Here is a 19,529-nt window from a genome sequence, read left to right on the forward strand (position 1 = left end):
CAGCACACAAGCCCAAGAATATGAATGAACTGGAGGCCTTTGCCCAAGAGGAATGGGCTAAAATACCTGTAGATCGTTGCAAGAAGCTTGTGTCCGATTATGTATCACGTTTGAAGGATGTAATTACTGCCAAAGGGTGTTCTACTGAGCACTAAAGATGCATGTAACTAGGGGGTTGAATAATTTTGTCAATGAGATATTAAAAATGTCCTTTTTTGGTATTTTGTAAAATACAGTGTTACAATTTAAGTTGCATTTGTCTATTTGACACATCTTTATTTGATATGACTATAAACAAAATACGGAATAAATGTCCAACTTGCTAAAACACCAACATTGTGTGGGAGTTGAATAATTTTGATCACAACTGTATTCCGTACAATTGACCACTAAATGGTAACACCCGAATAAGTTTTTCAACTTGTTTAAGTAGGGGTCCACGTTAATCAATTCATGGTACAAATATATACTATCAGCATAATACAGTCATCCCACAGGTTAATCATCATAGAATATACATTGAATTATTTACATTATTTACAATCCGGGGGGTGGGATGAGTTGCTTTTGTTGATATCAGTACTTCAGTCACCAACAATTGCATCAACAGAGAAGTGGACATTGAAACAGTGTAGGTCCTACTTGGTAGGATATGTACAGTCAGCAGAGAAAATGGTGAGTTCCAATAGCATAAGAACAAGTATATACATTAGAAATAAATTAGATTATTTACATTAGGTTATTTACAATCCGGGGAGATGGGATGTGAATGGAGGAGGGTATTAGTAAAGGGTTGAAGTTGCCTGGAGGTGTTGTTTTAGAGTGGTTTTGAAGGAATATACAGATGCACTTAGTTTTACACCTGTTGGGAGTGCATTCCACATTGGTGTGGCATAGAAAGACAATGAGTTAAGACCTTTGTTAGATCGGAATCTGGGTTTAACGTAGTTTGTGGAGCTCCCCCTTGGCCCTGTGATGACTTGTCCAGGGTATACGCCGCCTTCCGCCCCAATGCAGCTGAGATAGGATGAATTGTAATTAGGCCAATTAGAAAATGTAGGCCCTACTTTCAATAATCGACATTTATGTAGAAACATTTTAATGTTGACAAACGTTTCTATGTTACAGTCGTTTATAAAAATACCGAGTTTGATTTACTCTATAAAGAAAAAGTATATTATTATTATTAATTACATTCTATGACCACGCGTGTCGGTATCCAACGCATTGTTGGCATAAAGCAAAAACCTAGAAGGAAACGACAACGAAGAAGAGCACTTCCGTGTATCCTACCGGAAGTGCTTGGTTGGCATAGGCAACATTCTCGCTAAATCCAGCGTCGTGTACAGCATAAAGACATCTAAAAGAAATATATAAATAAAAGGTTTGTAGTTGATTTTCACATAATTTCATTCACAAGACCCCGTAATCTTGAGCTACTTTTCGTTGTGGTAATATTAAGTAGAGCTATTGTTGATAAACATCTGGTCCTTACTATGCTAACAGGACGGCTAGACAATTCATAGCTAGCTAGCGTGCTAATGTTAGCTACATTTGTTGTGTCAGCAAATATTTATTAAAGTGCGAGCTGTCCGCCACTTTTAATCAGGGGCGACACGCCTCTCTTATTCCGGTTAATATTGAGAAGCGACACATGAAGGTCAATAGTGGTTGTTTTGGCAGGTCTATAAGTGAAGGCAACTTTATCGAGGCAAAGCAAGTCAGAACGTAAACAAAGCGCCTTTGTCAGCGTGGCTGACATATGGCAACACTTTGCAATTCCACTACTTATATTAATTAATGTTATATTTCAATCTACATCATCAATCCTACGATTTTGCATTTCCTGTATCTAACCCCCCCACTCCTCCAAAAAGTACTTGTTTTCATCATAATCAGAATAATCTCTAATGGCCAAGTATGTAACACAAGGAATTTTACTTAGTACAACTGAAACTATCACTGGTTTTTTTTTTGGTTGCAAGAATTCCGACCGAGGAGTTTGAAAGTGTTGTGTTAACCCAAGGCACTCACCATAGAGGAGTGAGAAGAGAGCAAGACCGCACAACAGAATGACAAGGTCTGGAAAGTTATGAGCTTAAATATCATGTATTAATATTCCTTCTGAGAATGTGTTGTAGGGCAGTCGTTTTATGCTACTCATGTGGTTATTTGCACGTTTCTCAAGCTCATCTGCTCCCAGGATGGTGAATAGTTACAAACGGACTTCCAGCCCCAGATCGCCGACCAACTGTGGGGATCTCTTCACCCCGGCCCATGAGGAAAATGTGCGTTTTATCCACGATAGTAAGTATCATTTCATGCAGTTGTCACTTTGTCGTTAACTATATTGACAATCAGCAATTTAGAGATCAACTGATGTGTTTTAATCAGACCTCATACCGATTATTAGTAATCAAGCATGCTGATAACTGATATTCATTTACAGTTTTTTTTAACATGAATAGTATACAGTGAGATCCAACAGTATTTGCACACGCTACAATTTTGCAAATTCTCCGACTTAGAAATTAGGGAAAGGTCTGAAATGTTCATCATAGATGTATCTCCGCTGTTAACGACATAATCTAAAAAGAGAAATCTGGAAATAACATTATATGATTTTTTTTTTTAATGATTTATTAATGTTACTGGGGTTCATAAGTATTTGCATACATGAGAACATCAGTGTTAATATTTAATGCTGAAGCCTTTATTTGCAATTACAGAGGTCTAACATTTCCTATAGTTCTTCACCAGGTTTGCACATACGGCAACAGGGATTTTGCCCCACTCCTCCACACAAATCTTCTCTAGATCTGTCAGGTTTTCGGGGCTGTCGCCGATCAACACAAAGTTTCAGCTCCCTCCAAATATTTTCTATTGGATTTAGGTCTGGAGACTGACTAGGCCACTCCAGAACCTTGATATGCTTGGTATGGAGCCACTCCTTGGTTATCCTGGCTGTGTGCTTCAGGTCATTGTCATGTTGGAAGACCCAGCCACGACCCATTTTTAAAGCTCTGACTGAGGGAAGGAGGTTTTTGGAAAACATTTCACAATACATGGCCCCGTTCATCCTCTTCTTAATACAGTGCTGTCGTCCTGTCCCCTTTGCTGAAAAGCATCCCCAGAGCATGATGTTTCCACCCCCATGCTTCACTGTAGGGAGGGTGTTATTGGGATGATACTCATCCTTCTTTTTCCTCCAGACCAAAATGTTCAATTTTGGTCTTATCTGACCACATGGCTTTCTCTCATGACTCCTCTGGATCCTCCAGATGTCCATTGGCAAACTTCCGACGGGCCTGGACATGGGCTGACTTAAGCAGGGGAACCTTCCGTGCGATGCATGATTTTAAACCACTATTAGTAGCCTTGGAAACAGTGGTCCCAGCTCCCTTCAAGTCATTCACTAGCTCTTGCCGTGTACTTCTGGGCTGATTCCTCATTTTTCTTATGAGCGATGCCCCACGAGGAAAGCTCTTACAGGGAGCCTCAGTCCGTGGTAGATTAGCAGTCATGTTTAGCTGCTTTCATTTTCTAACAATTGTTGCAAAAGTTTATCTATTTTCACCAAGCTGCTTCCCAATTGTCCAATAGCCTTTTCCAGCTTTGTGGAGCTCCACAATTTTGTCTCTAGTCTCTTTTGACAGTTCTTTGGTCTTGCCCATGGTAGCAGTTGGACCTTGACTGACTGTGGGCTGCACAGGTGACTTTAATGAGCTCAAAGGAGTGGTGGGTGATTAGTTATGGGGTAAAGGTGACCTTTTTTTTAAGGTAGACTGACAGCTGAGAGTCATAATTCTTGCTGATTCTCATGTGTGCAAATACTTATGAACCCCATTAACATACAAATAAATCATTAATAAATCATACAATGTTATTTCTGGATTTTTCTTCTTAGATTATGTCTCTAACAGTGGAAATACATATATGATGAACATTTCAGACCCCTCCCTAATTTCTAAGTGGGAGAACTTGCACAATTGCAGGGTGTGAACATACTTGCGGACTTCACTGTATAATGTATATATGTATGTACATATATGTAAAAAATAATCGGTACAAATCAAAAACTGATTCAAACTTTAGAGATATGAATACATCGTTGGCGAGCCTCTGGATCGATCTACATCTTGTATGGATAGGTCGATGTCCAATTGGAAAGTCATTAATCGGTTGGTTGACTCTCTGCTACAAAATATGACCACATTAATCTTGCAAGACTTCTTTGATGAGGTATGAGAGTAACATTCTTGTTTGTGACTGACAGCATGGCAGACAGCGCCGAAAGAGTTTTACGAACAATGCACAACCTTAAGTGTGGTAAATGTTAGGATTTTTTTCTTTTTTTATTATTTGTAACGTTTGGAAAGCAGCAATAATTTGAGCACTCACCTGTTGTGACGACATGAATACACTAGCTAGAAAAAGCTGGGGATGCTAATGCCAGCAGAGCTACCAACTAACAAGGCAAGGACACTGATTTGAAAGACTTCCAGCCCCAACGTAGCCACAACTTTGCGAGGTAATCACAGCATCTTCTACACTGTTTATTGTGCTAAAGATAAAGACCAGCAGAATGGTGCTCTGAAATGTATTTGAGATTCTATACTAAAGCTCCTGTTTAGATTGGTCGGATCTAGTCAGACCAGATCCGACTAATCTGAGTCTATGAACCTGAACTGATGAAGCCTGCTCGGATGAGGAGCGAAATGTCTTCTAACACAACTCAAACAGTCCAGTTGCGATTGATTGAATGCCCTGAGAAAATTCTAATTAAAAAAAAAAGATATGTGTGTTCCTGTCTCTCATAATGATTGTGAACGATAGGAAAAATTCCCCCGAAAGAGTACTATTTTCTGCAGATGTAGTGCCAGGAAGGAAGTTAGTTAATGGGTGATCGCGGGTGGCTAAGGTGATGTGGTATCAGCACTCTTGGTGGGGACGAGTGCCTTGCATCATTTCAAGACCACATTGGTCTGACTAGGGTCCCTTTGAAAAAATCCAAAAAAGTGGCATACTGTTCAGGTAGTAGTGGGCGCTATGGCCTTTTATTATTATCTCAATATTTTTAGGCCATGTCACGATACACCTTATATATATCTCAATATTTTGCCTTAGCCTTGAATTTACACTTGATGCATATAATCACAGCAGTATGATGATTCTTTGGGTCAACATTAAAATATTCTTGTTCATACTGCATTAATATATGCTCATTTGAAACTTTCATGCAGAGAGGGAAATGACAACTATGTCAATTGATCAAAACTGTATTTATTAAACAGTTATTAAGCAGTGGCACAAACATTCATGTCATTTCAAAACAGAAAGTGCAAGATTGTCAGAGACATTTTTAAAACAAGCACTTTTGTGCATGATGTCACCAAGATGACATATCAAAACAACACTAAATTAAAGTGCACTTTTTGTACAGAACGCCACTGCAATAGTTTGAAACAAATAAAGTGCACTTTTGTGCTTGATATCACACAGGATATTTCAATATCTGTCAAATAAAAATTATCTGCATAATAAGAAATCAAATAGTGTATGTCCTTCGCTACGTGGTAGTTTACTGCCGATGTTATCGCCTTCTTTTTTAGACTATTTTTTCCATACGGTGTTGATGTGGAAATGGTTGCTTGGACGTTTTGTTGGGTGTGGCACCGGCCGAGATGTTGCCATGCAGAGTTTCAAGCACTCTTCATTCTCTAGCGCAAGGGTCTCAAACTCAATTTACCTGGGGGCCACTGGATGCAGAGTCTGGGTGAGCCTGGGCCGCAAGAAAAAAAATCCTAAAAAAATGTTTTGCATATTCCTCACCATGTCTAGTTGAAGAATGACGTTTCAAATTGTATCCCTTGTGCACCGCAACTTTCTCTGTGCAAATAAGACACGTCGGGGTGCCCCTGTGCTCAACAAAGAAATATTGCATCTCCCACTTTTCCTGGAATTGTCTCTCCTCATCACTAATCTTTCTCCTCACAACAGGCTTTGAAAAATACATGTTTGGGGTTGGGGAATATATTTGTATTTAGCCCAAGCATGGAGAATAATGTTATTTCCGCAATGTGTGTCGTTACGCTTTTCCTCCCTACCGCAACACGGCGGTCGGCGGAATAATAGTGTTCTCCGGCGTCATGTAGAATTATATATAGTGTTCATCGTGTGTGGCAATGCAAATTAAACAATACAAAAACAAATAATTTGAATTGGTCCAGGTTATCGAGGACTCTTATTACTGACGGACAGGTGTCGCGGTGTGACATGGCAACGTCACTTGCCGCTTTTCCACTAACGCAGGGAAAGGCAACCCAGAACGTTGAAAGAGCCATTTTGGACCCAAAAAACACAACGCTGTCAAGCGCCATTCATATACAACTTGCAGGCCGCACTACTATTAAACCTTCATATGAAGGTGGGGACCGCAAAATAACGTCTCGCAGGCCGTAAGAAAACCTTTGTCTCCATGGCAATGTCACTTGCCGCTTTTCCACTAACTCAGGGGTAGGCAACCCAGAACGTTGAAAGAGCCATTTTGGACCCAAAATTACACAATGCTGTCAAGCGCCATTCATATAAAACTTGCGGGCCGCACTACTATTAAACTTTCATATTGAGGTGGGGGCCGCAAAATAACGTCTCGCGGGCTGCAATTGGCCCGCGGGCCGCGTGTCTGAGACCACTGCTCTAGCGGGTGACTTTTCAAATTATGTTACAAATTAGTAGTGCTGCTAGTTTTTGTAGCAACTCTTTTGCAGCATACTAGACATATTATGGTTGTCTGTTCAACATCTTCCCGCTTGAAGACAGAATCGAACCTTCTCTCTCTCGTATTACCACTCGCACCGCTCCGCTTGCACCACCTGCCACAGCTAACCTTACCCATGCCTTACCTCTCTGCTCCGCAAGGGTTGATGACGTTGCATGTGCAACAGTGTGTGACGTATGTAAGAAGGTGCGTTAGTTTTATCTCTCTGTGAGAAGGAGACAAGAAATAGTGAGAAGAGCCTGTAGTGTAATACACGCAGCTAAAAGCAACTGCGTGAGAACGTATACTCGAATACTCACAAAATAGTCATTTTCTACATCGCACAGAGACAAACCTGCGATACATCGAGTATATTCGATGTATCGCCCAGCCTAATGTTCAGGTGACTTTTCCTCTTTTATCCACAATTTCTTCGTTTTGACTTTCTCTTCTCACTCCATGCAAAGAATCAACCGCCAGACAACCAAACTTGACAGTTGATATTGTTACCTGATTGTTAGCGTGTCACTCCGATTGATCAGGGATCACTTTCTGTGTTGCTCCAGAGAGCGAGCGCCTATTTTCATGCAACCCACCTTGCTTACATATTTCCGCTTTCTTGGAAAAAGGGGGAAAATAATATCGAACACATTGCTTATTGATAACATGTCTATATCACGATACATATCATATATATATAACATTTATAATCATCATGACTCCCCTTCAAGTTCACCAAGATACTTGTTGTGCATGTTTTACAGCATGGCAGTGTGTGCTCAGAGACATCCGATCAACACAAAACAGTGAACGGAATGACCGTGGACCACAGGAATACGTTGAGAAGAACCCAAACCCCAACCTGCATTGTATGTTGAACTGCAATCAAATGTACTTCCAAATCACAGCTCAAGGATGAATAATAATACGGAATGCAATAGCTGACATTTTCCCTCCTTGTGATCCTCCAGCTTTCATGCCAGTGGACCTGACCGACCTCAAGAAACGTAACACACAGGACTCCAAGAAGTCCTAGTCCTCTTTGAGGTGGTCTAAGCACTCTTCTTTTCTCCACCCACCCTCGAGAACTTTTCCTCTGACCTCCAAAGTCAGCCTTACTTTGCCAGTCTAGGGCGGAATGCCAAGCGATTTTCTGTGAACGTTGAGCCACAGCGGGCCATTTCCCAGCGAGGAAGATAGGCTGGATTCCCCCAAGTTTAAATTAAGTCTCCCTCTCCGGGTTCATTTTAAAGGCCACGCTGTATGAAGAGGACTGATACACTTTCCTCAGTTGTCGCTGGCGTCTGACAAACTGTTGACACGGAAGACTGCGGTCTTTACTAGTACTACTACTACTACTACTTCGACCTGCGAGAACAATGAGAAAGGGCTGACTTATATTTTGTTACATAGGAAGGCAGTTAGATCCAGTGTAGAAGTCAGCAAATTGTCTCGTAAAGCATTTCATCAGCATATTGTGGAAGCCAAATACACAAGGCCAATTGGTGTTTACTTTTATTGCTTAGAAGAATCCTCCCAAAGTATGCTGCCCCTCAATTAACACCTCTTCCCAAAGCCTTGAAACAAAATGCTGAATAAAATTTTTACATTACCTCTTGTATTTACCCACCCAAGATGTGGACGTTTCCCCCATTCCAGGTCAAATTGCAACCATTTCACGTGTAATCATTTTTCCAAACAGTATGTGGAGTCTGTAGCTCAGGGGTGTCCAAACTACGACCCACATGCCAAGTGCAGTCTGTCAACGTCTTCAATCTGGCCCGCGAGGCGTATTGAGTTTAAACAAGGAATGTTATCCTCGGGAAGATTGCATTTTTGTTAATAGTCTGACAATTTCAGTAAGTCAGGTAAATTCTGCAAAAAAAACCAATCCAACAGACATGGTAAAACATAACACCCTTCTCACTGAACTTTGTGGGCGTTATGAAAAAATGCCCATGCACCGTAAAAAAATTACACACATTTAAATCCATTACAAAGCATGATGGGAAAAATGAAAAAGACTCCACACTTACCCATGTTTGGCGCATTTTAGCTGCTTTTTATTTCTGATTGATCACAAAACTTTTAGGAGGTTGTCATGGAATTAAACAAGGAACAAGTCAAACCTTTACATACTCTTAATACCCAATTATATTGATTATTAAAAATACATCTGTTATACATACATATATATATATATATATATATATATATATATATATACATTAGGGGTGTGGGAAAAAAATTATTTGAATACGAATCGAATACGTTGTGTGATTCAGAATCGATTCTCATTTTTTCTAAACTCGATTTTTATTTTTTTATTTTTTTTTATCAATCCAACAAACCACTATACACAGCAATACCATAACAATACAATCCAATTCCAAAACCAAACCTGACTCAGCAACACTCAAAACTGCAATAAACAGAGCAATTTAGAGGAGACACAAACACGATACAGAACAAACCTAAAGTAGTGAAACAAAAATGATTATCAACAACAGTATCAAAATTAGTTGTAATTTCAGCATAGCAGTGATTAAAAATCCTTCATTGACATTATCAGCCATTTATAAAAATAAAAAAAAGAACAATAGTGTCACAGTGGCTTACACTTGCATCGCGTCTCATAAGCTTGACAACACACTGTCCAATGTTTTCTCAAAGATAAAATAAGTCATATTTTTGGTTCGTTTAATAGTTAAAACTAATTTACATTATTGCAATCAGTTGATAAAACATTGTCCATTATAATTAAAAAAGCTTTTTAAAAAAAATCTACTACTCTGCTGGCATGTCAGCAGACTGGAGAAGATCCTGCTGAAATCCTATGTATTGAATGAATACAGAAACGTTTTGAATCGGAAAAATAATCGCTTTTGAATCGAGAATCGCGTTGAATCGAAAAAATCGATATCGAATCGCGAACCCAAGAATCGATATTGAATCGAATCGTGGGACACCCAAATATTCGCAGCCCTAATATATATATATATATATATATATATATATATATATATATATATATATATATATATATATATATAGTTTATAAGCAGTCGGCTTTCAGCCCTTAACCAGATTTGTTTAGCCTAATGTGACCCCCAAGTCAAAAAGTTCAGACACCCCTACTGTAGCTTTAGTGCAGTGGTGTCACATTGATTATTATTAATGCTGTCAGATGATTATTTCTTATAAAATCTGATTCATTACACTTTTGAATTGGGATTAATTAGTTAATGATTAATCACAGGTTATCACTTGTGTGCGTAATTTTTGAATTAACTTGAAAAAGACACCAATATTTGGACACAGATGCTCTTTTTTTTAAAATCAGAATGTCAAACAGGAACATCTATTTAAATGTTTTACTTGAATGTATGTCATTTATTTGTTCAAAACTTTATAAAAGTCCAGTCGGTGCATTTGGGAGTAAAATTTCCCAACATTCATCATTGCACTCATGTATGCATCAAACTTTATTTAATTTTTTATCATAGTTAAAAAATATTTTTTAATTACTGTATATTTATATGTTAAACTTTTTGTACTTTATTTATATTTTTATAATTAGTTAAATTTGTATTTAAATCTATATATTTACCTAATCGCTGCCCTATAATAATAGTAGAGTCAAAATGATTTGCATTATTAATCTGCATATATAAATGATTTATATAATATTTTTGTGATATTTTTGACAGCTCAGATTCAGTATTTTTTAAGTACGCTTAAAAAAAAATCTACTCTAGATTTAACAGTAAAAAACTGAATAGACACCAGAATTCTACTTTAAAATATTGTAAAACCGCTGTAATTTTTACAGTAAAATTCCAGCGATTAAGCAGCCAGCTTTCTGCAAAAAATAGTCGTACTGGCACCTTGGTTGCCTCAATTTTACTGTAAAACTGACAGTTTTTTCTGTGTATTTTTCAGTAGAATTCTGGTGACTGAGTTGCCAGTTTTTTTTACTGTATAATCTACAGTAATTTTTTATTGTGTAGTATTACTGTAAATGGAATAACAGTACCGCTGTTTGTAATAATACGGGCAACTGCGGCCATTTTTTTTTTTTGAGTAAAATAAATGTACGTTTTTTCCATTTACAGTAATACGGTAAAACATCAACAATCCCAAGGCCTTGAGTTTGACACCTGTGCTGTAATGCCAAAGAAATTAATTGAGCTAGGGCTGCAAAGATTAATCAATTTGATTAATTGGTGTAAATAATGCAAATGTGACCGCATTGTTTGCCTGAAATTTTAAATACACAGATGGGACATGAGAGCGGTGGTGTTTGGATGCCCTAAATTTCATTTTATTTATTCAGGCGGTAAAGGTGAGTGAAGGTTATGGCAAGCCGAAAAATCACATTGAGCCTAAAAAATGTGTTTCTGTTCTCAAATGTGACGGCTACTTTAACAGTATCATGATTTGAAAACGTGAACGACAAAACGTGCTCATTGTAGCCATTAATCCTGACTTCTTTTTGTTCAAACAAAACAAGCACACATTGTTTTAGTAATTTTTGATTAGTAGATTACAGTGTTTTTATATTGTTCTCTTGACTTAATGTTCCTGAATAATTTTAATGTATTTTTATTTACTCAGTTTCAAAAAGTTCAAGTCGGTCAAAAAAATGTTTAGTTTAAATATTTTTTTTATAATAGAACAGCCCACTTCCAAAGACATGCACCTGGGGATAGGTTGATTGGCAACACTAAAAATTGGCCCTAGTGTGTGAATGTGAGTGTGAATGTTGTCTGTCTATCTGTGTTGGCCCTGCGATGAGGTGGCGACTTGTCCAGGGTGTACCCCGCCTTCCGCCCGATTGTAGCTGAGATAAGCGCCAGCGCCCCCCGCGACCCCAAAAGGGAATAAGCGGTAGAAATGGATGGATGGATGACTGTGAAACGCTGGTATTGCATCTCACTGACCATATTAACATCATCAATGATCTTTAAAGTAAAGTCAAATATAAAAAGTCCAGTAATTTTATTGTTGACAAGTCACCCATCCTGATTTTTTAAAAGGATTTCATCAAATCTTCAGCTGTCAAGCGTGATGACAATGAGTGAATGCAGAGGAGTAATAATACTGTCATGACTACTGTACTGTACAGCAGGGGTTTGCTGCAGCTATCGATCATTTTAGTAATCGATTAATTGCGATGAGGTGGCGACTTGTCCAGGGTGTACCCCGCCTTCCGCCCGATTGTAGCTGAGATAGGCGCCAGCGCCCCCCGCGACCCCGAAAGGGAATAAGCGGTAGAAAATGGATGGATGGATGGATTAATCGGATACCACAGCTTACAGTTTCAATGTATAGTAAAAGGAAAACAACCTTTCTGCTTTTCATAATCTCATTTTCAACCTAATAAATACACATCAATATTGACATTGCCCTTTAAACAGGTGTGCATTTATTATTTAAAAAAAAGAAACTGTCAATTGCTGTCCCACGGATTTCAACGTTGTACAGAAACTGTTTCCACTTATTTCAAGTTCCAGTCACTCCATGCAGGCTGCATTTTATGAATTTCTATTAGTTACGGAGTAACAGAATATGAATATTTTTTTATAATTCAATGAATTATTTTATCCCTAGTCTTAACCTTTTTTTCTGAGTAGCGCACAATAAAAAAAAATGCTTCGGCCAATTTGATATTTTTTGAGAAAGCCAGTTTTTGCCACTAAAAAAGTAAAAACAAAAATTCCAATGGAAAGTCATAATTATGTGATATAGAGTTGACATTTTGAGATAAAGTTCAAATTGTGAGATTTAAAAAAATCAAAATGATGTATTAAAATGTGATGATGAGATATAAAGTAATATTTATGAAATTATATGTCAATTATGACTTTTCATATCAGATTGAAGTCGAAATTTTGAGATAAAAAGTAATAATCATGAGCTTAAAAAAATCGTAATTATGAGATGAAAAGTCATAGTTATTAATTAAAAAGTAGAAATGAGATAAAAATATATAATTGTGAGATATAAAGTCCAAACTATAGGATAAAAAGTCATAAATATGAGATAAAGAATTTTTAATTATGAGTTTGAATAGGAAATAAGTCATAATTATGAGACAAAAATATTAAATTCTGAGATAAGTCAATTATGAGAAAAAAGTCATAATTGTTTAAAGTGAAAAGTCATAACCTTGCAATTTTTTTTTAAATAAGATACTTTTTTTCAGATAAAGTCGAAATTACAAGGTAAATAGCTACAGTTACGAGATTTAAAACAACAAACATAAATAAATCCTTATGAGATTAAAAAAAAAATCTAAATTATAAGAATAAAATTTGAAAATTTTAGAAAGCCGAAATAAAGACATTAAAATACATAATTATTACATACAAAGTCATAATTATGAATTAAAATGAATCATTTTGAGATAAGTCGGAATTATGATATAGAAAGTCATAAATATGTGATGAAATGTCAAAATTTTGTGGAAAAAAAGTAATAATTATGAGCTAAAAGTAATAATTGAAAATCATGAAATAAAACGTAAGTATAATTTATGAAATTATAAAGTCATAATTGTGTGATAAAAAATAGTTACATTTTAATATAAATTGAACTGATCCATCCATCCATTTGCTACCGTTTGTCCCTTTTGGGGTCGCGGGGGTGCTGGAGCCTATCTCAGCTGCATTCGGGCGAAAGGCGGCGTGCACCCTGGACAAGTCGCCAACACAGATAGACAACATTCACACTCACGTTCACACACTAGGGACCATTTAGTGTTGCCTTATGAGATACAAATTCATAATTGTGAGATAGGAAAATCAAAATTATGAGATATCAATAAATGAGTAAATACAGTACAGTATGTGAAGAAGGGTTTGTGAAATAATTACGTACGTTGCGTGATGACGTCATGTCGTCAAACCTCTTAAATCCTTTGTGTTAACCAGTACCAGTTGGCTTCGGTTGTGTGAGGGCAGTACAGCAAGACCAATCAGCGTAGGGTGTGTTTTTTTTGTTTTTTTTAAAAGACAAATGATTTCTTCAACAGTTAGACCTTTTTGAAAGAGCATTTTCAGAGTCTTAAGACGACACTACCAAGCAGAACAGGCAGCAGAGAGGTTGCGGCAAGGGCGGATTATAAATTAAAACATGGAAATTCCATCCATCCATTTTCTACCGCTTATTCCCTTTCGGGGTCGCGGGGGGCGCTGGCGCCTATCTCAGCTACCATCGGGCGGAAGGCAGGGTACACCCTGGACAAGTCGCCACCTCATCGCAGGGCCAACAGAGATAGACAGGCAACATTCACACTCACATTCACACATTAGGTCCAATTTAGTGTTGCCAATTAACCTATCCCCAGGTGCATGTCTTTGGAAGTGGGAGGAAGCCGGAGTACCCGGAGGGAACCCACGCATTCACAGGGAGAACATGCAAACTCCAAACAGAAAGATCCCGAGCCTAGATTTGAACCCAGGACTGCAGGAACTTCGTATTGCGAGGCAGACGCACTAACCCATCTGCCACCGGAAATTATAAAATAAAGTCATGATTGTGAGATATAATGTCGAAACTAGAGGATTAATATGAGATTAAAAAATCGAAATGTTGAGATAAGAATGTTGAAATTATGAGATTCAAAAGTCATATTTATGAGAGGAGCCAGATGAGGTGGTTCGGAGATCTGCTCAGGATGCCACCCGAACGCCTTCCTAGGGAGGTGTTTAGGGCACGTTTGACCAGCAGGAGGCCACGGGAAAGACCCAGGACACCTTGGGAAGACTGTCTCCCGAATGGCCTGGGAACGCCTCAGGATCCCCCCATCAGGAACTGAACGAATTGGCTGGGGAGAGGGAAGTCTTGGCTTCTCTGGTTAGGCTGCTCCACCCGCGACCAGTCCTCGGATAAGCGGAAGAAAATGGATGGGTGGATTTATGAGTTAAAACGTTGAAAATTTGAGATAAAAAGTCAATTATGAGACAAAAATGTTTTAATTATCAGACAAAATAATTAAATTATGATATAAGTCTTAATTATGAGAAAAAAGTTGTAATTGTTAAAAGTAAAGTCATAGTTATGAGATTTAAAAAATATATATAGGAAATTTGAAACTAAATTTAAATTAGGTAAAAAGCCATAGATGTGAGGTAAAAAAATAAAATCATAGATAAATCGAAATTGAGATAAAAACTAATGATTATGAAAGGAGTCGGAATTATGAGCTAAGAAGTCATTATGAGATTAAAAAAAAATCTAAACTTTAAGATGAAAAAAAATGAAATTATAAAATAAAAAATTCGAAAATTGGAAAAAGCCAAAATAATGATAAAAGTCATAATTATTACATAAATCATAATTATGAATTCGAATTAATCATTTTGAAAAAAGAAGTCGAAATTATGATATAGAAAGTCATAAACGTGATGAAATGTCAAAATGTGATAACAAGTAATAATTTAGATAAAAACTTGAAATTATGAGTGTACAGCCCTCACCTCTGGGCCGGTTCTGAGGGCGACTGTGTTGACCAGTTTGGAACTGTTGCTATGGTGTAGTTACCATGGTAACCTACTTAAATTGGGTCCAGAGGTGAGCATGGGAGGGCGATTGGAGGACAAACAGTTTTCGACTTATTGTACAGCCCTTACCTCTGGGCCAATACTGAGGGCGACTGTGTTGACCAGTTTGACGTGTGTAAGTGATAGAATGTCCAGTACTGTAGTTTTGTGTTTGGATGTAACAATCCGTTTATTTTAAGCTATCAAATTAAATCAAATGTATGCTATATAATAAAGTATGCTGACCTTGAAAGGCACATTGTCACTGCATTGTCAAGTCACGTCACGGTCGAAAACTGTTTGTCCTCCAATCGCCCTCCCATGCGGCCACACCTGGACCCAATTTAAGTAGGCTACCATGGTAACCACACCATAGCAACAGTTCCATCCCTGTCAACACTTCCTGGTTCTCAACAGGAAGTGGGCGGAGCAATCCGCTGAAAAGGAAACTGAACATGAGCTGAGGCCAGCAATCAATTAGAGCATTGGTTCTCTAATGGGGGTACGCGTACCCCTGGGGGTACTTGAAAGTATGCAACGGGGTACACAAGATTTTTTTTTTAATTCTAAAAATAGTAACAATTCAAAAATTCATTGTAATTATATTAATTAAAAATACTTAAACAAAGTATGAATGTAAGTTCATAAACTGTGAAAAGAAATGCAACAATGCCATATTCAGTGTTGACAGCTACATTTTTTGTGGATATGTCCTATAAATATTGATGTTAACGATTTATTATTTGTAAAGAAATGTTCAGAATTACGTTCATGAATCCAGATGGATCTATTACAATCCCCAAAGAGGGCACTTTAAGTTGATGATTATTTGTATGTGTAGAAATCTTTATGATTGAATCACTTGTTTATTTTTCAACAAGTTTTTAGTTATTTTTATATCTTTTCCAAATAGTTCAAGAAAGACCACTACAAATGAGCAATATTTTGCACTGTTATACAATTTAATAAATCGGCATGGCGCAGTGGAAGAGTGGCCGTGCGCAACCCGAGGGTCCCTGGTTCAATTCCCACCTAGTACCAACCTCCTCACGTCCGTTGTGTCCTGAGCAAGACACTTCACCCGTGCTCCTGATGGGTGCTGGTTAGCGCCTTGCATGGCAGCTCCCTCCATCAGTGTGTGAATGTATGTGTGAATGGGTAAATGTGGAAGTAGTGTCAAAGCGCTTGGAGTACCATGAAGGTACAAAAGCGCTTTACAAGTACAACCCATTTATCAGAAACTGATGACATAGTGCTGTATTTTACTTCTTTATCCCTTTTTTTCAACCAAAAATGCTTTGCTTTGATTAAGGGGTACTTGACTTAAAAAAATGTTCGCAGGGGGTACATCACTGAAAAAAGGTTGATAACCAATGAATTAGAGAAAATAAAAAAACAATATAAACAAATAAGGACATTTGGCTCCAACACTGATATTAAAAAGTCATAATTATGTGATAATTATGGGACAGCGGAGTTCATACTCCGACAGGCTCCTTCAGCTTCCTTCCTGCACTGTGCGATTCAAGAACTCCTTCATTCCGCATTCCATCCAGCTGTATAATCACTCCCCATACAGCAATAGATAATATCCGTCTATTACCTGACACCTTCTATGTCAGCTACTTCTCTTTGTTTTTAATGTCTATATTCTTTTTTCTGCTGGATTTACTCTCTTTTTTATGATGGGGCTGCCACATATTCTGTAATATTGTACATAGTAATTGGTATATATTGTATATATGTTAGACATATTATATCTGTATATATAATATACTGTACACATATTAAGTATGTATTGTATATATTCGCAGATGTTATATTTTACATTGCTATAGCTCAGGGTTCTCAAACTCAATTTACCTGGGGGCCACTGGATGCTGACACTGGGTGAGGCTGGGCCGCGAGAAAAGATTTCTTAAAAAAGTCTAACATGCACTTTTTAATGAATTTACCTTGTTTGAATGGCTTTTCCGCCCTAGCAACATACTTGCCAACTCTCGCGATCTTTCCGGGAAACACGCAAATATCAGTGCCCCTCCCGACAATCTCCCGAGGCAATCATTCTCCAGGTATTCACTATTAAGTGCGTGCTGTGATGGCACTGCCTTTAGCGTCCTCTACAACCTGCCGTCGTGTCCGCTTTTCCACCATACAAACAGTGTGTGGGCCAGTCATAGTATATTGTATGAGGCTTCTGCAGTCTCACGGAAGTGACTGCAAGACATACTTGATCAACAGTCATACAGGTCACACTGAGGGTGGCCGTATAAACAGTTTTATCACTGTTACAATAGGGGGCGGGGTTGGGAGGGAAAGGGTGTATATTGGAGCCCGGAAGAGTTAGGGCTTCATGGGATTCTGGGTATTTGTTCTGTTGTGTTTATGTTGTGTTACGGAGCAGATGTTCTCCCAAAATGTGTTTGTCATTCTTGTTCGGTGTTGGTTCACAGTGTGGCACATATTTGGAACAGTGTTTAAGTTGTTTATACGGCCCCCCTCAGTGTGACCTGTGTGACTGTTGATCAACTATGTCTTGCAGTCGGTTACTGCGTTTACAGAGGCCAAAAACAACGTGTGGTTGAGCTTGCACGCGGTTTTTGCAGGTTGCAGAGGACGCGAGAGACAGTGCCTCCACGGTGTCCCCTTAATATTGTTGTTCGGGTGAAATTTGGGAGAATGATTACTCCGGGAGGGGCACTGAAAATTGGGAGTCTCCTGGAAAAATCGAGGGTATAGAAGCATGACGCTGTAAAGCGCCGTTCATATAAAACTCGGGGGCCGCACCAACATTACATTTTCACATTTAAGGCCTACTGAAACCCACTACTACCCACCACACAGTCTGATAATTTATATATCAATGATTAAATATTAACATTGCAACACATGCCAATACAGCCTTTTTAGTTTACTAAATTGCAATTTTAAATTTCCCGGGAGTTTCGTCTTGAAAACGTGTAATGATGACGTGTACGCAAGACGTCACGGGTTTTTAGGAAGTATAAGAGCTACGCACACACACAGCTAAATGTCGTCTGCTTTAACGGCATAATTACACAGTATTTTGGAGAACTGTGTTGCTGAATCTTTTGCAATTGTTTCAATTAATATTGGAGAAGTCAAAGTAGCAAGATAAAGTTGAGAAGCTTTAGCCACACAAACACACGGTGATTCCTTTTTTAAAATTCACGGAGTTTAAACTTTACTATGGATCACAGCGGACATAGTAAAAAAGTCCCCGCTTACCAGATATCAGCTGAGCTTGCGCCTCCCGTACAGCTGCCGTCGACTTCCCCGAGACACTGCGCGTCAACACCCGGCCGTGGACGCACACTTCCGACTATCAGTTACTGTTAAACTCACTAAAACACTAGCAACACAATAGAAAGATAAGGGATTTCCCAGAATTATCCTAGTAAATGTCTCTAAAAACATCTGAATCCGTCTCAATGCAACGCGATTGCGATCGCGTTTTTATTTATTTTTAAATTGTTTTTTTTTATTTTTTCTGGTCTGTCGCTATCAATATCCTCAAACACGAATCTTTCATCCTCGCTCAAATTAATTGGGAAATCGTCGTTTTCTCGGTCCGAATAGCAGTTTTTGTTGGAGGCTCCCATTAAAAACAATGTGAATATATGAGGAGCCCTCAACATGTGACGTCATCGTCTGCGACTTCCGGTAGAGGCAGGGCTTTTCTCCAGTTGCAAACTTTATCGTGGATGTTCTCTACCAAATTCTTTCAGCAAAAATATGGCAATATCGCGAAATGATCAAGTATGACACATAGAATGGACCTGCTATCCCCGTTTAAATAAGAACATCTCATTTCAGTAGGCCTTTAAGGTGCGGGCCGCAAAATAACATCTCGGGGGGGCCGCAATTGGCCCGCGGACCGCGTGTTTGAGACCCCTGGCTTTAGGTAGTCTATTTATACCTGCATTGTCCTTTCCATCCTTACACTTTACATCATTGTAACTGAGCTACTGTGTTGAACAATTTACCTTGTGGATCATTAAAGTTTGTCTAAGTCTAAGTCTATAAAAAATAATTAAATATTTAGAAACAATTTAATTATGAGATAAAAAAATCATACTTGTGCGATAGGAAAGTCGAAATTAGAAATGAGTAAATACAGTACAAGTACACGAAGAAGAGATGTCGTGTGTGTGGCGTAATTACGTACGTTGCGTGATGACGTCACGTCGACAAACCTCTTA

General features: G+C 38.2%; 1 protein-coding gene across 4 annotated transcripts; it reads left to right on the forward strand.

The window, feature by feature from the left end:
• Nucleotides 1–1,240: 1,240 nt before the first annotated feature.
• On the forward strand, nt 1,241–8,372 carry mcrip1 (MAPK regulated corepressor interacting protein 1). Of its 4 annotated transcripts, none has more exons than XM_061905813.1 (5): nt 1,241–1,384; nt 1,986–2,080; nt 2,189–2,307; nt 7,525–7,651; nt 7,732–8,372. In XM_061905813.1, the coding sequence occupies exons 2-5, from the start codon at nt 2,073–2,075 to the stop codon at nt 7,769–7,771; spliced, it is 294 nt and encodes a 97-aa protein (XP_061761797.1). In that variant the 5' UTR covers nt 1,241–1,384; nt 1,986–2,072; the 3' UTR covers nt 7,772–8,372. The 4 variants fall into 4 exon arrangements, with proteins under 4 accessions (XP_061761797.1, XP_061761796.1, XP_061761798.1 ...); XM_061905812.1 differs by having other exon boundaries at nt 7,525–7,629; XM_061905814.1 differs by having other exon boundaries at nt 2,204–2,307; nt 7,525–7,629.
• The last annotated feature ends 11,157 nt before the right edge of the window (nt 8,373–19,529 follow it).

This window comes from Nerophis ophidion, linkage group LG07 (assembly GCF_033978795.1).
Source record: "Nerophis ophidion isolate RoL-2023_Sa linkage group LG07, RoL_Noph_v1.0, whole genome shotgun sequence".
Classification (NCBI taxonomy): domain Eukaryota; kingdom Metazoa; phylum Chordata; class Actinopteri; order Syngnathiformes; family Syngnathidae; genus Nerophis; species Nerophis ophidion.

Excerpts from the sequence above, each read along its gene's own strand:
- mcrip1 (XM_061905812.1), top strand. Across the intron at positions 2,308-7,524 it reads TGTGCGTTTTATCCACGATA|CATGGCAGTGTGTGCTCAGA; the intron begins GTAAGTATCATT and ends CATGTTTTACAG. Across the intron at positions 7,630-7,731 it reads CCCAAACCCCAACCTGCATT|CTTTCATGCCAGTGGACCTG; the intron begins GTATGTTGAACT and ends GTGATCCTCCAG.